We start from the raw sequence: 13,307 nt of genomic DNA, 5'->3' as shown, positions 1-13,307 counted from the left end.
TGAGAATCAACTCAGTGCTCTGTGTGGAACAGTGTCAGTAGGAGACAAAAACATTTTTAAACGTGGAGGAACTAGCTGAACTAGTTCATTAAGAGCACAGATTTCTGCTTTCCATTAGGAAACGTTTATCTCTGGTGTGCCGTGACCTATTAAACACGACCCAGGCACCTCATCACACCTGACTCCCTACAGACACTTCACACTCCTCCCCTCACCTGTCAGAACAGCAGACTAAAGGTGCAGAGCATGCTCACTCATAATGGAGCCTGTGTGTGCATGCTTATCGGCAAACGTACACTGACACCCATACACCCCAATTAGCATGCTATCCATTGGTGAACATTCAGTCACAGAGTAAGATGGAGATCAGAGTGGAGTAGAGCACAGTGTCAGGGCAGCAGTGTCTAGCCCTGCTGTGATTCGAATTACAACTGTGGTCTGGGTGTGAGTGCAGTTCCTCGACAACCACTACACACTTGATCTCTCAGGCCTCCTCCTTGGCAAAGTGGTTGGATCCAGGCCAACTTTGTCATTAAACAGTCGTGTTGAGCTGCCTGCACTTCAGTGAAATATTGGGACAAGTATGTAACCTCTAAATTCCTAAAATAACTGAGCATGTGCAGTGTTGGGGAAGCTACTCTGAAAATATAGTTTACCAAGCTACCAATTACTTCACACTGGAAGATAAGCTACACTAAAGCTACCCTTAAGAAAAATATAGTTTACTGAACTAAAGTTACTTTGAACAAGAGGTTAATTACATCCAAAGTACTTTGTGATAAATAATCATATCTAAATCTGAAATATCAGACTACAAATTGCAAGAACAGATGACTCTAGGGTCAGAAGTTAACAGAATGTTTCATTTAGCCTATTAAACACACAAACTGTGTTTCAAGTGAGGATTAGACAGGCCTGATGCTGAAATATAAAGGAAATTGCCTACTTCACAAATGTTATCTTTCAGCTGAAAAAGTAATGTAGTTCCAGTAGCTAGCCTCAAGGCAAAAAAGTTATGACCTACTGAAAACACTACCAAGATCTGAATTGAGTTCAACTACCACCAAGCTACTGCAAAACAGAGTTAAACTACATGTAGTTCACTACTACAACACTGAGCATGGGCGTGTACGCTCGGGGATAACACGCAAAGTTAGAGCTGCAGTTTGCTGCTTTGGCTGCGGTAATAAAATGTTACTATGTAAACTCACACAGCATCTGATGATAGCATGAGTGGAAAGGGTGAGAAGAGTGGAAAAAGTGAACACGATTAACTCAGACTTTTTTTGCTCATGATATCATGCTGCTCTTTTTAAAATGTGCTTGTCTCACAGCTTCCCCTCGCTGAGATGCTTGTGGTTAAGGATGCTGGTGTGATTTGGTGGAACAAAGTGCTTTTCAATGTTTCCAGTGCTGCTGACTGTGTTTGTTGCTCTTTTACCCCTCTTTTACGCTACTGCTACCTTCTGTTTATTATATATGCATAGTCACTTCAACCATACCTACATGTACATACTACCTCAATCAGCCCGACTAACCGGTGCCTGTATATAGCCTCACTACTGTATATAGCCTCACTACTGTATATAGCCTCGCTACTGTTATTATTCACTGTCTTTTTACTGTTGTTTTTTATTTCCTTACTTATCTATTGTTCACCTAATACCTCTTTTTTTACTTAAATTGCACTGTTAGTAAGTAAGCATTTCACTCTAAGGTCTACACCGGTTGTATTCAGCGCACGTGACAAATAAACTAAAGGAGAGTAGCCCCCATGTTTAGACTTTATCGCCTACACACACACACTTGTTCCTATTTTCCTCATGTCTGTAAAAAATAATGTCATATACAAGCTCTTCCTCCTCATGACTTAATGAGAGAAGCTCAAGTTCAGCTGGGTTTTATTCCCGCACACCAGCTTCTACTCCTCAAGTGCACTTTCGCAAACTGTATTCCAGGTACCCTTTGACCCGGAGTGCACTTGGGTAAGATACTACTCTCCTCCCCCTCATTGAGCTGTTTCAGCTGGAATTCTAACAACTTTGCCATACAACTCTCCCTCCTTGACCAGAGACCACTGTGGGTACTGTGCCAAGTGAGTAGTTTTAGTAGTTTTCTGATGGAAGTGGATGGTCTTCGCACCATATAGCGTCAGTCCACCAGGGTTTTAATCTCATCAGTGGGCTTGATGGCAGTTGCCTGGAATCAGAACAGGCACTCACCGTTTTTCCTATCTCTCAGGGGCAGCAGGTTGGGGGCGGGCTGCAGCGACAGCTCTTGCAGCTCATTGGTCACTGCCTCGCTATGTGGGCTGGGGGCGGAGTCAGACGATGCAGGAGCTGAACCACTTGGGCCTGGCTCCTCCCCTGCTTGGGCCTCCATGATCGCAGGGGTGACGGAGGGTGGCTGACAGACAGACCTGAGAGATAAACAAAATAACACATTCATCAAAAATGCCTAGAACTATCTCACCATCTTACTAAACTGGCTAGAACATCCCTCCTTTACTTGTATCCCCAACTGCTTCCTGCCTTACATCACCTGCCTGACACATTCCCAGGGCTCCCCTCCAGTTCACTAGCCTGACAGAGTGTATGATCCCTAATCCAATAGGTTAATGGGTCTTGCTGCAGAAGGACCAGCCCATCCCCATGGCAACCCACCATAACAGGTAGGACCGCAGATGAAACACTGGGCCCAGCCAATACTGCGGAGGACCAGCTCCTTGCCATGGCAACGCCTTACATAAACACCGCCCAATGCAGATATATTTACAAAAAAATCACATGCTAACGAATTCAGAGGAGAAGCCTAAAAACAGACATAGCCCTGGAATGAGAGCTCAACTTGCTACTGATGGGCCACAAAGGTGCTCTTGCAAACCTCCAGCTAATCTGTCACTTAGTAGTGTGTGCCGATATGGTCTCCTATACTAAATATCAATGTGGCTTGATGGAATGCAGTCTGTATCCACATGCCATTTTTGCATTAGTCATGTGGTGATCTTTACTCATAATGCACTCATTGTTAAACTTATTTGCAGTTTTCTCAGCAGGTAAAACAGCAGCATAGCTGAATAGCTGTGTTTTACAGAATTTGGTGCAGCAGTTAATTTTGCTGCTGCGCAATCTACTGCAATACAATGCTTTGCATAGTGTTACACTGCCATCCATTGTCTTCTTATTTAGTGGTTGGTTAAACCCTTGGTTAAAGGCCCAGTGCAGTCAAAAAGGCGATTTTCCTGTGTTTTATATATACACTGAACAAAAATACAAAACGCAACATGTAAAGTGTTGGTCCCATGTTTCATGAGCTGAAATAAAAGATCCCAGAAATGTTCCATACGCACAAAGTTTATTTCTCTCAAATTCCTGTTAGTGAGCATTTCTCCTTTGCCAAGATAATTCATCCACCTGACAGGTGTGGTTTATCAAGAAGTTGATTAAACAGCATGTTCATTACACAGGTGCACCTTGTGCTAGGGACAATAAAAGGTCACAACAAATTTGCAGGTCACATAACACAATGCCACAGATGTCTCAAGTTGAGGGAGGGTGCAATTGACATGCTGACTGCAGGAATGTCCACCAGAGCTGTTGCCAGAGAATTTATTGTTGAATTTATTGAATTTATTAACATCTCTACAAAAAGCCATCCTTTTAGAGAATTTGGCAGTAGGTCCAACCGGCCTCACAACCGCAGACCACATGTAACCACGCCAGTCCAGGACCTCCACATCTGGCTTCTTCACCTGTGGGATTGTCTGAGACCAGCCACCCGGACAGATGATGAAATTGTGGGTTTGCACACCCCGTCCTCACCAGGGTCTTAATCTGACTGCAGTTTGGTGTCGTTAACCCACTTCAGTTGGGAAATGCTCACCTTCGATATCCACTGGCACGCTGGAGAAGTGTGCTCTTCACAGATGAATCCCGGTTTCAACTGTACCGGGCTGCATGGCGTCATGTGGACGAGCAGTTTGCTGATGTCAACGTTGTGAACAGAGTGCCCCACGGTGGCGGTGGGGTTATGGTATGGGCAGGCATATGCTATGGACACAATTGCATTTTATCGATGGCTGTTTGAATGCAATTTAAAAGGTAGCGAACAGTGAAATTTGATGATATTTAAATGAAACCAGTTAATAGTACTGTAGGTTGACCCAATCTGAAAAATGACTAGCTGGTACGTTGACAAAGTTGATCATAAAGTTACTGGTCCCCGCCCCACCCCCCCATCGCACACTCAATGTCAACAAAACAAAGGAGATGATCATGGACTTCAGGAAACAGCAGAGGGAGCAGCCCCCTATCCACATCGACGGGACAGTAGTGGAGAAGGTGGAAAGCTTCAAGTTCCTCGACGTACACATCATAGACAAACTGAAATGGTCCACCCACACAGACAGCGTGGTGAAGAAGGCGCAGCAGTGCCTCTTCAACCTCAGGAGGCTGAAGAAATTCAGCTTGTTACCAAAAACACTCACAAACTTTTACAGATGCACAATCGAGAGCATCCTGTCGGGCTGTATCACCGCCTGGTACAGCAACTGCTCCGCCCACAACCGTAAGGCTCTCCAGAGGGTAGTGAGGTCTGCACAACGCATCACTGGGGGCAAACTACCTGCCCTACAGGACACCTACACCACCCGATGTCACAGGAAGGCCAAAAAGATCATCAAGGACAACAACCACCCGAGCCACTGCCTGTTCACCCCGCTATCATCCAGAAGGTGAGGTCAGTACAGGTGCATCAAAGCTGGGACCGAGAGACTGAAAAACAGCTTCTATCTCAAGGCCATCAGACTGTTAAACAGCCATCACTAACATTGAGTAGCTGCTGCCAACATACTGACTCAACTCTAGCCACTTTAATAATAAAAAATTGGATGTAATAAATGTATCACTAGCCACTTTAAACAATGCCACTTTATATAATGTTTACATATCCTACATTACTCATCTCATATGTGCATACTGTACTTGTTCCCATCTACGGCATCTTGCCTATGCCGTTCGGCCATCTCTCATCCATATATTTGTATGTACATATTCTTATTAATTCCTTTACACTTGCGTGTATAAGGTAGTTGTTGTGAAGTTGTTAGATTACTTGTTAGATATTACTGCATGGTCGGAACTAGAAGCACAAGCATTTCGCTACACTCGTATTAACATCTGCTAACCATGTGTATGTGACAATAAAAATGTAATTTGATTTGGATCCAGGAGGCAGGATTTAGTACCAGCTTTACGCAACGTCAAGTAAAGCTGGAAATGTCATACACCTATGGTAGTCTTATAATCTTAACTCATTTAAATATGTAAAACCTGAACAGTCATCACATGAGCACATCATATGGCTTTGTTTACAAACCGTAAGATGGCTCAAGCAGAACGATACATAACCCTTGTCAACTGTGACTTTTATCAAGCAAGCTACTTACCAGCATGCTGGAAAAAGCACACTGTGTTGTGGCTGGATACCAGTGTTAATTTAACGTTACACTATTTTCAGAAGAATGAAGACATCTGACAGCAGTGGCTGCTTTTCATTTCAGGGGGACAGGCTGCACCGAAAATTACGATCATGTCACGCGTGTGCAGTGCAAATTTAGAGCGAAGATGCTTTATCAATTGGGGAGAACATTGGATGGGTGTTGCCAGGAAGCTAATCCTGAAGACGGCTGCTGTACAATCATTGACAGTGGATCAGTGGATGTTGCAAGCTCTGACCATAATGTACGTAACAGAGGTTGAGGAGTCTGACACGGTGGCTGTAACTGTGACTGTTTTGACTGTATATTTTCTGTAACACATCTGATAGTCACTATATGGTTTCTGTTCTATAGTATTTGTAATTTAACATCTGAAAATCACATTTTTGCCATTCTATTGTGTGGGTTGTTGCCTTACAGTTAATGTAGCTTGTGTCATTGGGGCTCATCATGATGATTAAGGGGGGGATTATTATTTCAATTTCCATCTCCTTTTATCTTTCCACTCATCAAGCTGTAATAAGACATTTGAGAAATTCCAACATCTACTCTGTCTGCACTGCTTCCCAGGCAACCACCGTAGCAGGAATATGCTGTGATACAAAATCAGCTTTAGCAAGAAAAAGAAAGGGGATATGCTGTAAAAAGGGGGATATGCTGTGAAGCCAGACCCAACATACTGTAAGTCATAGTTATTCATTTCAAATATAGAGAATTACAGGCACACAAAAATTCCGAATACAAACACTGAAAAGTTTCAGTAAAAAGTACACGGCCAAACCCGTCTGCCCGGTCAAATGACGTCTAACCATTATTTCTCACCTTTATTATTCTCATGAGTGTTCATGTTGATCAATATTTCAGCTATGCTGGCCTATTGTAAATAATCAAACAAACATCTGATCAATACATACAATTCTGAACATATTTTCCTTTATAATGCTAATGCAAGGGCACCAATAAATTGTGCAGTACACTTATTGTATGCTGTTTTCATGTACATTCCCCTTATGTCTAAGGTGACTCAGGCTTTACTAATTCTGGTGAAGAAGTGTATCAGTGAACTGTATTCTGTAATTAGTTACAAAACAATAGAAATGCAATTGTGTATTGCTGCTGATATTCAACAGTCCATGATCAGCTCTGTCGACCATGAGAGCATATTGCTGAGAAAATGGGTTGGTGCATACTGTTTAGGCTCAGAATGACATGTGGTCCATTGTTTACCTAGTCATCAATAACTTGTGGCCCATTTACCTTGTTACCTGGCAATGTACACAGGGATGTTTGAAAGAGCTGTCAGTCAAGGAGAGTACATGAATATAAACCCCCTGCCCACTCAGACAGTTCTTTCAGGCTTACTGGTCGTTATAGATGAGAGAAGGTAAAATGTATTAAATTCTGAGCATGTTTGGTCATTAAAAGGCTATTTTTACTTGGGAAATAGGATGACTGTGCGGGACCTTTAAGTCAACATGGCAGTAACCTGAGCCCGATGGGCGGATTAACACAGATGCCCTCTGTGAACCAAAATCACAACAATAGCTTCCTGATACTCGAGCCATGTTCCAGAGGCTTCCACCTTTACACAATCTAGCTACAACTGTTGGAGCACATACAAAAACATATTATGCTGTCAGGACAGGGGAGCGCCACACCTCCACACTTTTCAAGCTGAAGGAGAGGTCACAAGAGAAGCATTGCATGGGAAGCCTGAGTTCACACAACCTTTGAACTCCACTGGTCCTGACTGGTGACCATCCCCAGGGCTTTTCAATCCTTCAAGAAAACTGGTTATTTTCAAACCGGGCTCTTTCTAAAAACAGGTTCATAATATACTATGTCAGTTTCCATGGCAACCCATCCCCTTTCGTCAAACTTGCTCCACTGCCCTTGTCCACCTCTTACCATAGATAGATATAGGCCTAGGCTATGTGCTGAAAGGGTGCTGCTTATTAGTAGTGAGCAAAAAATGAGTTATCCATCTTTTACAAACTGTCACACTTTTGGTTCTTATGAAATGAGTCAAGTCAGCTGCTGACGAGTGTTATAAGAGTGACTCACCTGTAATTTCACAGAAAGCTATTAGACAGAGTGCTTTAATCAAATACACTTATGATAATTCAGTTCTACCAAAATCATCAACACTGTCCATAATTAAATGGAAATAGTTTCACTAATATTTAACTAAGCCAAAAGATGCCGCAGGGACTGTCCAGGAAGCTCTAGTGAAAGTGACATGGTAACCTGAAGGGTTGTTGTGAACTTGTGATAGATACAATGATACACGATAACAGAAGACAACAGAACGATAGCTAGAAGAGCCATAAGAATGATATAACACTGGACTGTTGTCCAGGTAAACCATATTGACTTGACAACCAGTTGGGAAATATGGTAGAAGTAGAAGTCCTACTGAGACAAAACAGCTGACAGAAATGTTAAACAAACCCAGAATTATTCAAAACAACAACATAGCCAGATATTCTATAGACACACTTTAATCCTGTACTTTCAGAGACCCGTTTTGCTTATTATAAATGATCTTGGTCATGTGCTGTTGGAGGGACTTTTACCTTCCCTTAGAATGACAGCACGCCACACCTGTAGCCTGTACTGAGCACTAATAGAATGTATCACAATGAGTTACTGCATCCCTCAACAGGACCACATGTGACTGACCTAATCGTTTCAGCATGGATATTAGGCTAGCTATGTGTTATTTTGCTTCTGTATCTTGTCCATATAATTTCTCCCGATATTTACCCAACTTTGGAGTCTTTCTCCACCTGGAACCCAGATAAATCCCATCATTTGATAGACACTGATCTCAAGACCCAGAGCATTGAACTTACACTGTAATGCTCTCCTGTCAGAACTCTCGCCATCTGAACACTTTTTAATACCTGGGATTCTGGCTTTGGTCTTAATGGTATAGACGTACAGTAGTGTATCCCCTGCCAGGTTAATACTCAGTAGCCTAATGTTCATTCTAGCATTAAAAACTCTAAAAGGATCATCTGTTTCTTGATTTGCAAAGCAACTGCAACAGACAGAGCTTATCTTTCAAGACCTTTTATTACCAATACAACTTTTGGAGATAAAGGCTATCATGTCAGGAGATCGAAACCAACTCCACACAGGCATCTGCCTACCTACCTATGAAATACAAATAAACACCCAGGCTCTTACTTTCTATTTCAAACAAGCTTCACATTCTGTGAGGAAGTGTAGGGTCAGTTTTTTGGGGTGAGACAAAAAACAGATGTTCAAAGCTGTGCGAGTCTGACTGGCACAAAAAGACTAGCCTAACAACACCCAAAGCCTCAATGTCCCCTACTTTACACAACACTGCCTAACTGTGAACCATCCTATCCCAATTCTTCACCATGGACAGTTTTTTCAATGATTCATTACAGTCGGCACTCAGAACAAGCTGGACTGAATTTGAAGAGCACGGTCTGAGATTCAACACCTTAATCATTTCCCCTGCCAAAGCAATGACATCATAGCCCAGCCTCTCTGCATCCCTCATGTTCAGACAGAAAAAGTCCTGCGTCACCACCACGTGATCCGCATTTATTTTCCTTCACAGTGGAGAAATAATTCAAATCAGGTTTTAGGGTTCACTATTTGTTGTGATGCATGGGACAATTGGGGCAGCATGTAGACAGCATGGCAGTCTAAAGCCCTTCCTCTTAGGCCCCTGTTGGGAGTAGCCGGAGGACTTGCTGTCTCTGATGATGTCACTGAGTCACAATGCCACGGAGTCTGCCCGACGTCTTAATTACACATGTGCGCAATCCCTGCCAGATGGTCCAGTTCCACTACTGACAGAACTGTCAAACATATCTACAACCAACACACTGATCATTTACATGGCATTAGCAAACCAAAACTAGCCCAGTACATGCTGTGTTTGTGTTTACGTACCAAGTTGTACATAACAGTGTGTGTGGAACAGTTACTAATTCAAAAAGTGAGTTCTTATTCTTAGCATTAATGTTATTATGGTGCAAACACAGTACAAGGTGTACTGTTACAAGTTTCAGCCCCGGTAATGAAACATTAGGATTCAAAGTGATTGACACTTCTATGCCAAGATTCAGAATGTATTTCAACTACCTATAATCTTGTCCACTTTGAAGTGAGATATGAACTGAACATGGATGAGCTAAATGAACTCAAGCCATGATTCAAAGAAAGTGGAGGAGATGAAAGAAGATGGAAAAACAAGAGGAAAACAAACTAACTAGACCTTCATGGTTGAAGAAAAGGGATTCACAGCATGGGCACAGCAACATGATGATGACAGCAGTAACATAGGTCATAAGAACAGTATGACTTCAACCAAAAGGAGTGTGTAATCGTGAGATTACGAGAGGCGTCTGTGCATAGCATACCTGGTCTATTTCCTGTTTAACAAGGTCCTGGGTGTTTCCATTTCAATGGGGCTGCTCTCATTGTGAAAAAGTGAAAGGAGAGGGGAGGGGTAGTGAGGATAAAAGAGAGATAAAGAGATACATTTGTTACAACATGTAAACAGATTACATAAATATCTTAATCTCTAAACCTTAGATAAAATGTATATTAGATCCTAATTCCTGTCCAAGGAGCAGGCCAACTGTTTTCAGGTCTCCCATTTACTCAAAGCTCAAGCTTGATAGAGATTAGATGCTAGGTAGACCCACCCCACGTAAGTATAATACAGCATTTAGATAATCCACCTGGTCATAGGCACTGACAATAGAAAAAGTAGGCCAAGTGCAGAGGATCAGCCTGAATAGGGTTATCTGTGAGCCAAATAAATATGAAGCACTTATGTCATGGCCGGAAAATAAAATATAGAGATTTGACAAAAGGATAGGTTTACATTTCTTGCCAAATCGACACAAATCTAAGCCTTGAGAAAGATAACAGGCATGATGTGAATCCACAACACTAGCCCACTCCACTTTTACAGGCAGTATAAATGCTAATTTATAAACTTGGTGGTTCGAGCCCTGAATGCTGATTGGCTGACAGCCGTGGTATATCAGACCGTATACCACGGGTATGACAAAACGTTTATTTTTACTGCTCTAATTACATTGGTAACCAGTTTATAATAGCAATATCCCTCTTTATACTTCTATTTTTAAGATAGGACATGCGGGAGGCAGCGGCGTTAATGCACAATAACGTTGGATGCTAGCCTCCGTCCTCCCAAAGAAGGGGCTGGGGCGACAACAGTAATAACACCGGTAAACAGTGTAAACAGCGCATCAAACTGGTCGACGCTGATCTTCACTGCGTAAAAAAAAAGTTTTGCAGGCCATCTAATAATTTGTCACGGTACAAATGTATTGAACGTGCATTTCACATTATGGTAGCCTACCCTTTTGGCTTTACATTGGAGATTTGCACTTCTTTTCAAGGTTCAATATCAATTGAAATATTTTTGAACGAAGAGCCATTTGGGAGCCAAATGAGCCGGCTCTTTTACACGAACGGAGCCAATGAGCCGGCTCAATGCCCATCACTACTCGACACCACGCATAATATGTGATTAGCTAAAACGAGCTGTGCGGCCACACAAGTTTTCAGTCAGACATTCACGCTAGCCATAGAGTTGAAATATGTATACTTAGCTAGCTACACATCTACCTCTACTGCACCTGCTGTCTCGACCTCTGAATGCTCGACTATGAAAAACCAACTCACCTTTACTTGTTGCATCCTCTATAACCACTGTGATTATTTGACCCTGCTGGTCATATAGCTATGCAAATCTTGAAAAACGATAAGGCCAGATGCCTTAGCTAGCAAGTCATGTTAGCAGGCGTGAGTTTTTAGGCTACCATTGTGATTGACAACTAGATAGATAGTGTGTGGTTTAACGGCTAGTTCCCTAACGTTAGCTATCTAACCATTATGGTAATTGTGCTGTAACTATTACGTAATACGCTCGCTAGATGCTAGCTACATAGACTCATGGTTCGTGCCAGTGGAGCAGCCATAAACCAGATTTTAGCCCCGTGTAGCCAGATGTGGGTGCACTGTTGCTAAACTGGCTAATTTACCTAATCACTAGCCAGCTCCCTAATCTGATTGCGATTATTTGATAGCTAACCTAGTTGCTAACATTAGCGGTTCAACTCACCCCGCAAGAGAAAAACACTGGTGGTATGGAACCGAGACCGCAAGCATTCGAGTGGTGACGGCAGAAAAGTTATGGTCGACATGTTCGTCGCATTTCCATTGGTCTTCAATCAAATCGATACTTTACTGACCGTTGTTAAAACTAGCTAGCTAATAACATTCCCTCACAAACTGCTCACTCAAACGAGTGTCAAACCAGCAAGAATAACAATCCTTCAGAATAAGAGTTCTGTCCTGTAGTCTTTAAGTGTAAATTATTAAATAAGGAAAACAATTATGAACAATATCTTAATACTCCATATATCGTATACCAGTTAAATAAAATTATTTCTATTTGTTTGCATTCAACAGTTTTCCCCAAATGATAAAACAAAATTGTGCGTGTACTGCTATCAACTATTTCGAAAGCGTGTCAAAATAAAAGTCCTATACATATCACACATCCCATTCCAGGCCCACAATATCAATTGTCTCTACACCAACATCAGTACAGAAGTAGGGTTGAAAGCAGTTAAAAAATCTATTTAATCCCGATGTCTTCCGCCCAAGCAAAAATCCTGCAGCTCTAACAAATGATTCTCACTTTAATGGCCAGATGTTTGGGGAAACTATATTTAGTAAGTGTTCCAACCCTGTCGTTGATCTATTTCCATTATTAGGATGACATCTTTGGTGTTTAGCACCACAGTAAAAATAGTAAGTTTATTCACATTTTTAACACAAACCATCCTCACATAAATAGACCATACACTGATTCTATTGATTTTCTGGACATTACTGTTTTCCTTTTTCCCACTAGATGGAGACAGAATCTTCAAAACCAAAGTAACCTTAAATCAACAGATACACACTGGGAAAAGCATGTCCTTTCGTCTTCTCTTCCAGAGATACTTTTGAGGAGATGGGAAACTCAATTGGAATCGAATTAACGCCCATTGTGTGCGTAGTCCATGCGTTGTCAGTGTGAAGCGCTGTGCATTCTGGGCGATTCGGGGACAAGGAACGCTCTTCAAGGAGTGAATCGGAGTCAATTGGGAGCTAGCCCAGATGCTTGTGTGGAGTTGTCCTACTAAGTACTAAGCTAACATATAGGCTTCATAAGCACTACATAAAGGCTTAACAAATCATATATAAGCATATGTCATACTCTATAAATGGTGTATAAACATACATAGTGCATTTATAGAGTATGACATACAGTTATCGATTATTTGGGAAGCATTTATGTAGTCCTTATGACGCCTTTATGTATGCTCAGTGGTGTAGAGTACTTAAGTAGTACTTTAAAGTATTTTTACTTAAGTAGTTTTTTGGGGTATCTGTACTTTACTATTTATATTTTTGACAACTTTTACTTCACTACATTTCTAAAGAAAATATTGTACTTTTTACTCCATACATTTTCTCTGACAACCCAAAGTAGTCATTACATTTTGAATGCTTAGCAGGACAGGGAAATGGTGAAATTGACGCACTTATGAAAATAACACGTGATCATCCCTACTGCCTATGTTCTGGCGGACTCACTAAACACAAATGCATCTTTTGTAAATAATGTCTGAGTGTTGGTGTGTGCCCCTGGCTATCCGTACATTTAAAAAAAAAAAAGAAAATGGTGCCGGCTGCTTTGCTTAAAATAAAACATGTGAAATGATATATACTTTTACTT

At 41.7% G+C, this 13,307-nt stretch overlaps 1 protein-coding gene across 1 annotated transcript in view; it reads right to left on the bottom strand.

Annotated features, from left to right (window-relative positions):
- LOC120037598 (myocardin-related transcription factor B-like) overlaps positions 1 to 11,821 on the bottom strand; it is a 45,764-nt gene extending 33,943 nt beyond the window's left edge. The window contains exons 1-3 of the mRNA XM_038983596.1: positions 11,640 to 11,821; positions 9,901 to 9,951; positions 2,223 to 2,419 (exon numbers count right to left, since the gene is read on the bottom strand). Coding sequence (XP_038839524.1) covers positions 2,223 to 2,382 — 160 coding nt within the window. The 5' untranslated portion in view covers positions 2,383 to 2,419; positions 9,901 to 9,951; positions 11,640 to 11,821. The remainder of the gene's footprint in view (positions 1 to 2,222; positions 2,420 to 9,900; positions 9,952 to 11,639) is intronic.
- Positions 11,822 to 13,307: the final 1,486 nt, after the last annotated feature.

Source organism: Salvelinus namaycush, chromosome 3, assembly GCF_016432855.1.
Source record: "Salvelinus namaycush isolate Seneca chromosome 3, SaNama_1.0, whole genome shotgun sequence".
NCBI lineage: Eukaryota > Metazoa > Chordata > Actinopteri > Salmoniformes > Salmonidae > Salvelinus > Salvelinus namaycush.
Note: the sequence above shows the minus strand (reverse complement) of the source record. Positions and strands in the feature narration are given on the sequence as shown.